This window comes from Amblyomma maculatum, chromosome 2 (genome assembly GCF_055883805.1).
Source record: "Amblyomma maculatum isolate TAMU_Amacu chromosome 2, ASM5588380v1, whole genome shotgun sequence".
NCBI lineage: Eukaryota > Metazoa > Arthropoda > Arachnida > Ixodida > Ixodidae > Amblyomma > Amblyomma maculatum.
Window position 1 is genome coordinate 10,347,619 of NC_139345.1, and position 14,211 is coordinate 10,361,829.

The 14,211-nt window shown below is 41.8% G+C and overlaps 1 protein-coding gene across 1 annotated transcript in view; it reads left to right on the forward strand.

Moving 5' to 3' along the window:
• LOC146197921 (integrin alpha-9-like) overlaps positions 1 to 12,759 on the forward strand; it is a 70,879-nt gene extending 58,120 nt beyond the window's left edge. Inside the window, exons 22-27 of the mRNA XM_084593198.1 lie at positions 3,399 to 3,506; positions 3,757 to 3,927; positions 6,729 to 6,851; positions 7,677 to 7,778; positions 8,733 to 8,855; positions 9,483 to 12,759. Coding sequence (XP_084449324.1) covers positions 3,399 to 3,506; positions 3,757 to 3,927; positions 6,729 to 6,851; positions 7,677 to 7,778; positions 8,733 to 8,855; positions 9,483 to 9,665 — 810 coding nt within the window. The 3' untranslated portion in view covers positions 9,666 to 12,759. The remainder of the gene's footprint in view (positions 1 to 3,398; positions 3,507 to 3,756; positions 3,928 to 6,728; positions 6,852 to 7,676; positions 7,779 to 8,732; positions 8,856 to 9,482) is intronic.
• Positions 12,760 to 14,211: the final 1,452 nt, after the last annotated feature.

Below are 14,211 nucleotides of genomic sequence, written 5' to 3' on the forward strand. Positions count from 1 at the left end.
GATTCACACGCTACTCTACGCGATGGGCGAGGAAGCGGAGGACGTGCTGATCTCACTGAAGATCACAGACGACCAGATGACATTGCACAGCCATGTGGTGAGCGCTTTTGGAAAACACTTCATCCCGAGAACGAATGTGATCTACCAGCGAGCAATGTTCAACTTGCGCAAGAAAGAGCCATGTGAAACTGTAGATGCTTTCGCGACCGATCTTTTTGAAATGGCGGATAAATGCAACTATGGAGCGCTGAAGGATGAACTAATCCGCGACAGGCTGGTAGTGGGTCTACAAGATATCACGCTAAGCGGAACTCACACTGGCGAAAGCCGTTGCAGCAGAAACAGCAGCAAAAAGAAATTCGTCGCAAAGAGCACCTTACCGTTGCTGTCGACAAAATCAGAAATCCAGGTCACGGAAAGAGCAGCCATAAAGAAATGAACACACAGTGTCGAGCACCTCGGAGTCAGCACACCGTGAAAAGCGAGGACGCAGGACACTGTCGGCGGTGTGGAGGAGCTCGCAATCACACAAAAGCTCAGTGCCCAGCCACGGGCAAAGTATGCAACAGCTGCGGGAAGAAAGCCCACTGCGCAGTAGTCTGTTGGGCGCACGCAAAGGTGACATGCTGAACCGTTCTTCTGAGAGAAGACAGTGCATGGAAGAATTGCATCTTAAGGAGGTACGAAGCACGACGACTAAAGAGCCATGGAGAGGGAAAGCAAAGCGGAATGGCGAACCTCTCATGTTCAAAGCCGACACAGGTGCTGACGTCATGCTGCAGCAGTGTCGCTTAAAGACTACAACAGAGACACCAATGGGACCCCTGGAAACAACAAGTCAAACACTGACTGATCCGGGCCAACTGCCAGTTGCCACAGCAGGCTTCTTCACAGCAACAATCTAATGGCGACACACAAGAGTGCAAGAGAAGGTCCTCGTCATCGGAAGGCTGAGAGAAGCTGTTCTAAGTCATCCAGCAGTACAGTCACAAGGAATTGTGCAGCGGCCACTGGAGCTTGCCAAAACACAAGAGAGCAACATTTCTGACATCCTAGCCCAGTACCCCAAGCTGGCATCGGGACTTGGATGGGACCTGTGCACTACGACGTCGCGACCTGTGCACTATGAAACAAGGAGGCCACACATGCTGTCAGTAGATGCATCGTCCTATGGCGTAGGTTCAGTTCTGCTGCAGCAGTTCAAGAAAGGCTGCTGCCAGTCGCATATGCATCACATTCGATGTCAGAAATGGAACAGAGGTATGCACAAATTGAGAAGGAAGCGTTAGCTATCACCTGGGCATGTGAACACTTCCGCAATTAACTTTTTGGGTTGTCATTTCACATCGAAACAGATCACAAGCCCCTGGTTCCTCTGCTGACAACCAAGCGCTTGGGTGAACTGAGTCCGAGACTCCAGCCCTTCCGCATGCATCTTCTTGAATATGATTGTAGAGTTTCTCACATGCCAGGGTGCAAGCTGTCCACAGCTGACCTGTTGTCTCAAAAGCCGCAACAGAGCCCAGTTAAAGGCGACAGAGACCTCGAGAGCGCAGTGGAAGAGTTTGGAGCATCAATCCCGGAGCAGCTGCCAGCATCACGTCAGATGCTGGACAGAATCAAGATAAGCATCCAAGTGGATCCTACACTAAACACAGTGACGACCCTATGCACCAAAGCATGGCCTTCAGTATGTGGTCTAGCACCAGACCTCAAGCGTTATGCAGAAGTGCCAAGTGAACTGTCACTAGTTGAAGGTCTACCTTTCAGAGACTTGTCATTCCAACCAGTCTGAGGCTAGAAGGGCTTGAAAGACTTCACGAGGGCCATATAGGTACAACTCGGTGTCGTGCAAGAGCAAGACAATCTATATGGTGGCCTGGCATTGGAAAAGAGATAGAAAATTATGTGTTGAAATGCCGGGGGTGCCAAGAACACAGGAAGCCTCCCACTGAACCTCTTCTCCAGTCACCACTGCCTGCGTGTCCATGGGATATCACCGGCATTGATCTTTTCTCAATGAAAAGGAAAGACTACATCGTAGTTGTAAACTACTATTCAAGATTCTTTGAGCTCGAGAAACTAAACAGCACAACTACGAGAGACATCATCCGCGTTCTGGAACCAATCATGGCAGGCTTTTAGAGTGCCGAGAACAGCTCGCATGGACAGTGGAGCTCAGACCACATAACCTCAAGTCCTTACTACGCTCAAAGTAACGGCATGGCCGAACGCACGGCACAGACAGCCAAGCAGCTCTTGAAGAAATCTCCCAACATAAACTGGCACTACTGACCCAGAGAGCCACACTAGCAGTGGAAAGGTTCTTGCCTGCAGAACTTCTAATGGGACTCTGCATCAACACGACTGTACCATCCACCACCAAAATGTTTAAGCCAAAGTGGGATGACAGTGAGTTCAAAAGCAAGAACGAAGCATACAAATCCCATGTTCGCCGCACCTATAACATGCGACATAAGGTACGGAGTCGGGAATGCATCCCGCCGAAGACAGCCGTCCGAATCCCTAGTTTAGCAGCATCCTATGGGACCACAACACAAGCAGTGTGTCAACCCAGATTTTATCTTGTGCAAACATCGACAGGGCTTACAAGACGCACAGGCAAGCAGGTGCAGCCCGTGATGACCACAAGAAGTGGACGCCAGTGCTGACCTCCGAGCCGCCTGGACCTGTAGCCTGCCTTTACTAACAAAAAGGGGTGTCGTGGACTATTGGGCACTGACCAGGGAGACACCACGCCGCATATGGCAGCACCGAGAGACTTGCGCGCGGGTGTGCCCACTAAGACTGGTAGACAGCGGAAAACCACTATGTATGTGCACGTGTGTATAGCTCTATTGTCGCTGGCCAACTGCGCTGAAATGATTGTGAACTCTGTGCTAGTACATGTGCAATGACACTCTGCTACAACACACTTCCCCTCTTCCCCTCTCCCACCCCATCCATCAAACCAAGACCGGTCTTCTGATATTACGCTTTTCACCCTTGCCAGTTAATGCTGAACATTCTCATTACGAGCTGATAAATTTCCTGGAAGAATTTTTCAGGGAAATGCAGCATACTTCTGCTGATGGCTTACATAATGCTACCTGCTGGAACAGCCTGCTTACTCATTGAAGACATGCATACATTCTAGCACAGACTTTTTTAGGGTGGTATCATAACTTAAAAGCTCTTTTGTTGGTAATGCTTTAATCATCATTAACATTTTGAAACATCATGCATATAATGTGTTAAATGAAAGCAAATGGAAAATTGCAATTCATCTGAGCTGTCTGCAGCCTGGTACTTTATTCGTTATATGCATTGCTGGCTAGCTCGTGAAATTTTATATATGATATTACTTTTAATCACGTGCATGTACATCCCTCTAACAGATGGTCAAGTACTACGACAGCCCAATTAACAAAGTCGCTGTTACTATATCTGTGCCAGTCAGGATTGTGGGAAAGGAGGCCAGCTTTCTGACCCTTCAGAGTGTAATGGTAAGTTTCACATTTTTCTAGGAATGTAGGCCGTCATTGCTTTTTAGTAGCTCTTATATAACTTCCAGTGTAATTCGTAGGCTTGAGTGCTCTCTCAGGCTGCTAACAGCACTTTGCACATAATTTAATAGATAATTGTCACAAAAAGGCACTTGCCAAAGTGGAACTGCATTTTAAGATGAACAGCTTGGAATGGGGCACTTATATACTAAACTTTAGTACCTGCTTTAACTACCGCATTTTTATGCAGGCTGACGATGGAAGTAGAACCAAGGTTGGTGGCAGTTGCAACACTTCACTTGCCAGCCTCCGCAGGCGTTCTACCACAGCGCCACCTACTGAAAGGCACACCAGGGAAGCAAACCCTCTTGCGATTCTGGATAGCCACTTTCCAGTAGCTAAGGTCAAGACCCTGACACTGGTGAGCACAGGCCATCGCACTGGTTTTGGAATGTGGGTTTAATGGCTTTGTGGTACATAGGTCACTGTCATTGTTAGTAGGGCTCATTGACATGTCTTATCCAATCATAAACTAGCTTTGCCTGCTATCTCTGGGCTTGATTTGCGCATATTTATTTCCTTTGGTATGCTGATGAAAAAAGAATTTGTTGGCATTCTATGAGTTTCGTTGGGCTGTTATCACAGCTTGGGCAGTATCATTAGTACTATGTTAAATATTTCCTACTCTAGCTAAAATTACTGTCTGCTGTGTGCGTTTTATTCTGCTTTTTTTTCTATTATATATTTTGTAAAATTTCTATTTTCCTAAATACAGGCTAATGCTCAAAGGTTGGCTGATTATAAAACATGTAAATACTAGCTTGATTGGATCCTTCAGTACTTGTGTATATGTTATTGCTTGTTAACAAAGTATGAGCACAGAAGTTTGCATTCATTCTGTGGCCTATTTTATGCTTGGTTATTAACTCTGTTATGATATGAATAGCTGCATATTTCTTTTAATATATGAACTGTGAAGGCCAGACAGGTCGCTGCATAGCCATACCCATGAATTCTCATGTCTTTCTCTTGAGTGTCCCCTTTTTGTCATTTTGCTGTACCCCAGCATTATTGAATTTCACTTTGCTACTGCTCCACAATATTTATATTACTTATGATAGTTGAAGTTCCCCACATCAAAACTTTTTATTGTAGTTTGTACTGTAACTTCTGTGGTGCATTCTCACAGACTTAGTTCCAGTTGTGATGCAGATGTTACATAGATATGCAGAAATGCAGTCTTACTAAAACATGAGAGAGAGGTGGAATTGTGCTGTGAAGGAAATATACATCTTTCTTTCTTTCTTTCCTTCTGTCTTTCTTTCTTTCTTTCTTTATTTGTTCCTTTCTGTTACAGAAAGCCGGAGCGAAAGCTAAAGGCTACAGAGCCTGACAAAGGCTTCCGCTCTGGATGACGTTCAGCGTGCAGTTTGAAAAACGTATACAAAACATACAAAAGAGCACTTCGAATCATAAACACAACGCGCAAATACAGAAATTTGATTGCATGAAACTGAGTCACTCCAAATAACTATGGATAGGAAAAAAGAAATACAAAAGATTGGCATTTTATTGCGGATTGCTATGTAATAAACCAACTACAACAGATGAAACATACCGCTGTAGACGATATCAATAAAACCGTTTGTTGAACTTAGTTATACAGTATAGAACACTTGCAAAATAATAAAGAAAAGCACATGTAACCTCTGATACAAAAAACACAAAACAAAAAATTCAACTATGCAATTGCGATGTCATGCTTGAGTAATAGGGCTTTAAGAAACTTTTTGGTGACAGGTTTGTTAAAGTTTACGAGCGTATCTACACGATTCAACAGAAACGGTATCTGGTAGTCTGTGTGTTGCTGGCCGTAGTTTGTTCTTGTGACAGGTGTCCTTCTGAGTACTCGGCGAAAAGAATACTGTGAACTTGGGTTTGAATCAGAAGCTTTATATAACTTATTGTTGTTAATGTACTGTACGAGCTTGTAGTAGTAGACCTGGTTCGCTTTGATTATTAAATGTTGTGAAAAAAAAGCGGATGCGTTGGGAGAAGATGGGGCTTGCCATAAAAGTTTTCAAATATTCTCAGCATTTTCTTCTGCAATAAAATTAAGTTCTTATAATTTTGGGCTGTCGTAGTTCCCCAGACGAGTAAGACAGTCGAGAGTAGAAGAGGGTATAATACAACATTTTTTTCAGCCAAAGTGGAACGAGGTTCTTACTCTTATACAGACACCCAACAGCTCGACTTAAGTTCTTTATTAAGTTGGTTGCGATATTTTTTTAATTCTACAAGCTTACTGACATCACGAGTTTTTATAAAGGAATGGTACAATTTGTGTTTGTGTTTAATCCTGTCTAAGAGTACTGCATCTATCCATGGTTTCCTAATTTTGTTTTTGTATTTTATGCTCCTTGCACTCAACGGAAATGCTTTATTGTAGCAGTGTTTCAGTTTCTCGGCAAATAGAGTGTACGCAATGTTCGGGCTTGATTCATTGAAAACAGATTCCCAATCAGTGTCTTCTATCAAACGGCGAAAATCCTTTAGTGCTTTGCTAGATATGTTACGACATGAAGGTGAATCGTTTTTAATTTTTTCTTTGTGTACGCTGCTTTGTGTTATTGCTGCAGCCTAGCTGTGGAATGGTCAAGCAGGGCAAATATATATTTAAAGTATGGGCTTTATAGCCTGGTATTGGGTGTGACAGCGAAAACAACCAAAAACAACTCACCGGGACTGCCATTGTCCTGCGTAGTAATGCTGTCTGGAAATTTATTTCTCTACAGAGGCATTTTCTGGCTTCGCTTTAATGATTGTTACATGTCGCTTTTGCTTTTTTGAGCTAGGATTCTCAAGTAAAAATGGCTTGAAAAAAAAGCTATGAATTCACACTGATAATGGGAGGATTGCCACAGAGCTGCTTGAAAAATGTGTACACTAGATCATGTTTGTTCTCTGCCATGCTTCTGGTATTGTCATAGATTATGGAAATGTTTGCACGAACATACAACAGTAGCAGATCTGACTCTCATGTTTAGGTTTCAAAGCTTCAATTTATATTGAAAAACTATAGTCTCAATTTTTAGTTACTATAAAAATAATAATGCGCTCTCAGCATTTTAGGTGAATTTATGGTGAGTAAACAGGTATGCAGCATATCCACCGATTTCTCACCTTAGAATGTGGATGCGTATCTTTTTTTCACATGTGCAGGACTGCTCAGGTGCTGAATGCATCAGCTTCACCTGCCAGATGGGTCCCTTTGCCCAGAACAACAAGGTGGCCAAGATTGAATTGAGCATGATTGTCAATGTGACCCGAATTATGGAGCAGGTGGTGAGTGATGCAAGCTATACCTCTTAAAATTTCTCGATCGAATAAAGTTAGCTTCTCTGTCTTGATTTGAGAGAGAGAAGACACTGGATCCCATGTCTGTATAATCATCCCAGTTCATACTGTTCTTCACTTATCATCCTATTGAAAATTAAATAGAAGTTCAGAATAGAATAGAAGGTATATATGTGTGAGCATTATTTTCTTGTTAAATGCTACACGATTTTGTTATCTCCTATGCAAAGAAATAAGAGATGTTAATGCTTGTTTTTTTAATCATTTATTGTGGCAATGATGTGTCACTGTTTTGAGACATCTACAGTGCAGCCAGCTACAGCTACCATTATCTTAGGAGTAGCATGTCTTGGAATCCGAGGTTCCAGCAAGTTTGACCCTTATCACTTCCATATTAAAGGAGCTGCCCCAGCTGGTAGCTGTTTCGAACTCGATCTTGCCATGTAGCCTTGTGACGTCACACAACCTGCCGACCAGTTAGTGTCCTTCCATATCATCTGTAAACTGCCACCTGCCAGAGGCATGCTAGCAATCTTTCGAGCTTGCAAGGATTCAAATGGCCGACAATGCTGATGCCACGAGACAGTTTTTTTCCAGCATGAGAATACTAATGCTCGCGCATTATAAGTTTGCTGAGTCTGCATGTGACAGGCTGTTGGACATCTTGGCTTCCTTGTGGCACAGGGTCTAAAGTTGTGACATAATTTGTTTCACAGGCATATTTGCCTTTGAGTTCCTTTCAGTCTTAAGTTCCTTTCAGTCTTGTTAAGGCTTATTGGCTCATTTTTGTGTGTCTGTGCTATCATTTTCCAGGGAATTCCGGACACAGTAGATATCATCTCTGAAGGCTCTCTGACCATCTTGGATGATACCGAGTTCACACATTATGTCAAGCAGCAGCCCAAGGAAACAATGGTATATTGAATGTTTGCAGCAGCTCAATGTTAGTAGTGTTGCTGTTCTCGCTCAACCTGCATCTTGTGCTGAATCAGCAGCAGATGGTCTTTACTGTTTCAGTTAGATGAGGACTTCTTTGCTTTTAAAGACGTAATGGTAGGAGCACATCACTTGCTTTTTAGTTATTTTAATAAAACAACTACTGCTAAAGAAGCTTGGAATGCAGATAAAATGTAGTGAAAAATTTAACCGGGAGCATTAAAGGGCAGATTTTTGGGATTTTCAATCATGCTTTCTCCCTGGCACAAGATGCTTTTTTTGAAATACTGAATGAAAATAAAACAGCAAATACCAAAGAACTGAACTGAAACTGAACCAGTGTTCTGATCTAAGTGGGGTTTAAATGGATATTATCACAAAAGTTCTAGTGTGCTTGTTGATTGGCTGAACTCTGGTAGTTGTGTCAGGTTCAATCATTAGGTTTAATTAAGTTCCCAAAAGCAAGTACTATAGAGTTAGTTTTTTTTCTTTTGTTAACATATACTAAATATTGGCAGGTGTGCAGCTTGTGATGTCAAACATGCAAGTTTGCCCATAGAAATTGCCCCATTTGAGGCCACAAAATAGGAAAATTTAAATTCAACCAGAAACAAAAGGCTGCTTGGCTGCAAAATATAGCACAAAGGATCGGAAAACTGCAGGGAACTTGCCGCGAAAGTCAGAGAAAAATTTGTGGAGATCCAAAAGGTGCTGGAGTTGCCTCTGACAAATTGACGGCATTATGACGGCTTACCAGGAACAGTGTTAGTGTTAGTCTAAGCTTTTATACTGTCTGGGAAATGCAAATGTTGGTCATGTCAAGTTTTTTATGCAGAAAACCTAGCTGTTATATGTAGAAAACCTAACTCTTTACAGTATAGTTTCTGTGAAATTAAGTGCCAACCCTGTGCGGTTTTTGTATGCTCCCTGCAGATAGTGACCTCACTGGTCAAGGAAGGCCCACCCGCACCATATTCCTTACCTTGGTGGGTCTACCTTCTCATTGTGCTGGGAGGCCTCCTTTTGCTTGCAGCCATCATTGCCGTCCTTTACAAGGTCAGTGCACATCTCTCTGATCTAAAGAAGAAAACAGGTTTAGTAACCTGCCTCTCAGGCTTCTGTTTGGCTCACAAGTTTACAGTTCTTGCTCTCTGTGGCAGTGGCTTAATTTTAATGGATATGTTGCATGCATATGATGTTTCGTTTTGAATGATTGATAACTCCATGTTATTAAGTGCATCCTGGATCTCTCCATTACCAAATGCCTCACAACCAATTTGCACTACTTTGGCATGTAAAAATTCATTAATCATCCGCCAAAATATGTTCATCATGTTACACATACAGGTGGTGTATATTGATGCTGATGTATCTTGATGTTGTTTTTTAGTCTACTCCCGCAATGAAGGTATGCACTCAAACATAGCCTGGCCAAGCAGGCATGAAATGGCAATTGGTTGCCTATGTGTGCTCTTTGCATTCCTTTTGGTGTGCTAGTTGTTAGCTTTGGCATATTTTAGGCGGCAGTTCAGTGCAACATGCAGTTTGCAGTGTCATGTAGGTTTTAGGCAGCAGCTTGCACATGAGCTACCTGTTACTATGACACTTTATCTTAAGTGAATGCCTGCACTATTTTTGGGGTGCGTTTGGTTTCCTTTCGACTCAATTTTCTTGCTCCTGCAGTGCGGCTTCTTCAGGAGAAAGGCCAAGGAGGACCTGGTGCGCTCTAAGCGAGAATCCCTCGCAGCCAGCAGCGCAGCGAATTCGCCAACAACAGAGGCCCTGCCTAGTATTCCATCGGATGATCCTGAAGTTCGAACAAGCTTACTCAATGCAGACGGCAACTCCCGAGACGAGGCCCACTAGTGAACTGCGATTATAAGCATGCTCAAGCATGGCATCTGCGCTAGTCACATTGTTGTCGTGTCGTCTCAAACACCTTGCCATAATTGTCTATAACATCTGTGGTGTCTACCTCTGGGCACAATCTGCAATGCACAATGTAAACATTAACTCATACCTGTGGCGCACAATATGCACAGACGTGCTGAAAGGCCATTTACAGTTTGAGCCATCGCAGAAGCAGCAATAGAGGAATCCTTTCGCGACATTCCAGCTTGTTGATGCTTGTGAAGGTTTTCTTGTTTATTATTGTTTTTTTTTTAAATATGAAAAGTGGCTCATTATGGAGTCAAATGAAATGTAGTGAAAGTACAGCCAAAACATTAATTTTTAAGTCTCTGCTATTTTGATCTAGGCAGATGCAGTAAAAGCTGTAGTAGACAGAAGATCACCAAGTTTTTTTTACTGGTTGAGGACAGTTTTTGCAGCCGCAGTTAACTGAATTTTAAAGTAGTGTGGTAAGTGACATTTGATTTGCATTGGCATAGTCCTGCGCATTTTGGTGTGTCCTATGTCAGATATCTCTATAAATTCAGTGTACAAATGCACACACTACTTCAAGCTTCACAACATGCAATGCCCATGAATGTAAAACATTTAAGCTGCCTTCCTGCATCCTGCAAATAAGCTCCTGCAAATCCAGGCCACTTCAGTTTAGTTATTACAGATGCCTATTATTGGATAATATGTTAATCATCACGCAGACAGAACACAGCCAGCCGCTTTATATATTGTCATTCTGTAGTATTCAATCATGGTCACAGCTATGCAATTGACGTTGTTGTTGACGCACTACATTCTTCAGTTTTCACGCGTCTCTGACTATGGAGTGTTTCCATGGGAAATCTAGAAATCTTTTTCTAGTTATTTTGCTTGAAAAAACTATTTTGTTTGTACACTGCCTTTTAATAATCTGTTGGTCGTGAGTTTTTATTTGCGTTCTTAAGGTCAAACTACCTAACTCTGAGCATACCAATATGTGCGTACTATGTGCTGATTATGGCTGCCAAGTCGAGCCTCAAAGGCCTGTGTTAAAAAATTCAAGGCCTATGTGGTGCTGTGGTGCTTTTAACACTTGTGCCTTGAATACTCCAGCAACGCATGTTCAAGGCATGGACTCCCTTGAGGGAATGGGTCTAGCACTGCCACCTGTGAAACGAAATCATAGACTCTAGAAGTGAGACTACGCCTAAGAATTGGAACAAGGTTGTGTATGGTTGTATCGCCATCTGTAGTAATGTGATGTTCTCCTGTGATCTCTGCATATTTGGTTGATGCCACAATAGTGCCTTACTGAAAGTCTGTTCTGAATGGTTGTGCTGAAAGGTGCTGACTGCAATTTGGACTTGGGCAAGCATTGACGTGCAGTTCTGCTTTGCTAACTGTATTTTGGTGTTGGTTCTTTGGAGGACTTAAGTGATTTCAGCTTACCTGTCTGGCAACAAAATCCCATTATCATCTCTCTTATCTTCACATGTTGAGGACATTTTACATATAGTAAAGCACATCCTCTTAGCTTTTTTGCGTAGTATTTGCTATCTAAAATGAAATTTGCTGCCAACCACTTCTTGGGGAATCCAACAGCTGTGCTGAGAAATGGTTGCCTGTCTGAATGCCACTAGATGCATTTGGGAGCTGCAGTACACTTGTATCATGTACATTTTTGGTGATTTTGAGTTCCTTGAGAAGAGCACTGTTCTTGGCAATCAGTGATGTCTGTTTTAATGACTGTTTTGTTTTTTAACTGTTGTATTTCTTCATTAAAGTGCATATGGTCAGAAGAGCGAACTTAAAAAAAGAGTAAATCACACCTTGTAGAATCTTATGCTGCTGGTCTTAGAGAAGCGTGTTCAGTGTAAAATGAATGTAAAGGTTTGGCCATGCTGACCTGAAGAAAAACAAAGCCAGTCTTTAGTATGGATTACTATTATTGCTTTTTCAGCAGGAAAAATTTTTTTTTAGACAAGATATAAATATGACTCTAGCTGTAAGATGTCCTTTGCAGGCTTTTGCTGTAAGGCTGTCATCCTAGTAATCTTTTTCATGTTTTTAAGTTCAAAACTGTAGGTGCTGTATGCTGTAAATTTTTTTATTTCAAGTTGCAAAGCCACACATGCAAATATTTGGCCAAGAGTTGGTTACCAACGAGTTCAGCGATAATTGCACTCAACCTAAGCACTATGAAGCCTTTGTCTATGGAAGCCTAAAGTTCATTAAAGAAGCATTCAGTTTGGTATTGCAAACACTTAGTGAGGAATACAACAGCTGTGTTTAGAAATGGTTGCCTGCGTGAATGGCACTAAGTAACCTGGTATTAGTCTTTTATTGTGACTATTATTGCTCTCTGCTGTGTTGCACTCTTTGAGCTAATAATTCAGCATAGACTTGTCATTGAGCAAGTGCAGTTTAGCAGTTTATGTTATGCAGAATTATATTTTAGGTTTGATGTTCGCAAGAACTGGAATGGGTGATGAAGCAAGTGCTTGAATTTTATGCTATTTTTCATGTCTTCAGGGATCAAGCAACAAGCATGGGCGACTTAAGCTAGTATTATCGTGATGTATGGATCATATTTTATGGATATTGTGGATTTTATTTTATAGTTGTTCCTTGTAAATTTGGGTGAGGCTTAATTGATTCAGCAGTTACTTTTGGCATGACTTAAATGCACATGTAGATATCAATATTATGGTGCGTTGTGAGGCTACAACTTAATGACTTAATAATATTCATACATTATATATGTGGGGACAAAGTGTACAGGGTGATCATTTGTTATTTATGACAGGTCATATGATTGCGACATTTTTTGCGCTCATTTCTCATCACTTGTAGATCATACCTCCATTACTGCCAGATCATTTTGCTTTGTAGTTGAACATTGTAGCACATATTGCTTTTTTCTTTTGTGCATTTGCCATCATACTTAGGTTTTGTGTAGGAAAGATTAGTGTGAAAATGTTACTGTTTGATATTTCTACAATGCTGTTCTATTCACTTGTTCACACTGTGTAGAGAGTTGACTACAAAGCCAAAATAAAGAACAATTACTGTTTTACCTGGAAGTTTACTAATGCTATTTTATAATGAGCGTATTGTAGTACTATACACCAAAATTGCTGTACTGTTGTCTTTCAAAAATAGATGCATAGGTGCCTTCACACTGTGGTGCTCTTATTTCTTAGCATAGAGATGAAGTAATAATGATATCTTAGTGTTAGCTTCCTTAGTTTATATGAATGCTGAGATGTGGCTGCTGTCATTCATCCTAATGATTTTGTGCAGATTGTGGCAGAGAGCTATAATATGTTGTCTACTAATAACTCGGGGCCCTACATGTCTGCTGTGTCCAAGGAATGGCTGTTCAAGGATTCTCAGATACAATTGGTATTTGGTAATAAATATTAGATGCCTTAAAATGAATGTTTTCGATAGCTAAGCTATGCCACTGTATGAATTTATTAAGTAGAATTAGTGTGAGAACTGTATGAATTTATTAAGTAGAATTAGTGTGAGATTATAATATATATATATATATATATATATATATATATATATATATATATATATATATATATATATATATATATATATGGCAGGGTCTGCTTGAAATTGCTCATGTACAGATATCTGTAGGTATCTTTGCATTGCTTTTTTCTGATCGCTCTGAAAAACACTTTGAGGAGGCTTTGGGCATGTAAATTTCCACTTCATTTGCATTATATAGGTATACCCACTGTTCGTCTGCAACGTAAAATTTTAATGCAAATTCTATGCTCTGGGCAAAGCTCGAAGAGCTTGTTGACTTAGGCCCTAGAGCCAAGCTTTATGGCAGATGTCAAAGGCAATCAAACCAGCACCAGCCTCGGCCGTCGTGACTGTTGTGGCGCTCGCCAGATGCCCGCACAGATGCCAGAAGCAAAAAAGTATGACTCAGGGCTATCAATAAACGTGTTTCAATCAATCTTTTGCGCATTTTAAAATTTCAACAAGTGCCTACTTCTACGGCATAATATGCGTAAAGCTTAAACTTACTTTTCACGACGAACAAGGCAAATCCAACGCTCGTTCAGTCTCCCAGTGTCGCCTTGGGAAGTCGTAAAATTTTGTTCCATCAGTCAAATTATTGCTGCAGCCTACAACACAGCAGTATGTCCGGCTGTTTTTTTGCGGCATTTGTGATCGAAAAAGAAGCGCAGAGCTCATTCATGACGACGCGCACTGCAGGCACAGCATTGCGGGCGCCGTCGTCTGCATTCATTACCTTCCTCCATGTCTGCACTAGCCTTCATGCTAGGAATGCGCTCGCCGCCGCGAGTGGCGCGCATGTCGTTCCGGAGCACGATCATGTTTCTTTTTGGCACGGTCACCAAGCACGGTTGCGTAGCACGGTACTCCGGAGTTAAGGCTCCTCTATTTTTTAAATGCAGTGATAACTACACGAGCGCCCCCTCGAGGTGTCCAAGGGACAGCGGTAGCAGACGCGCGCCGCTCTCTTTCGTGCATATCG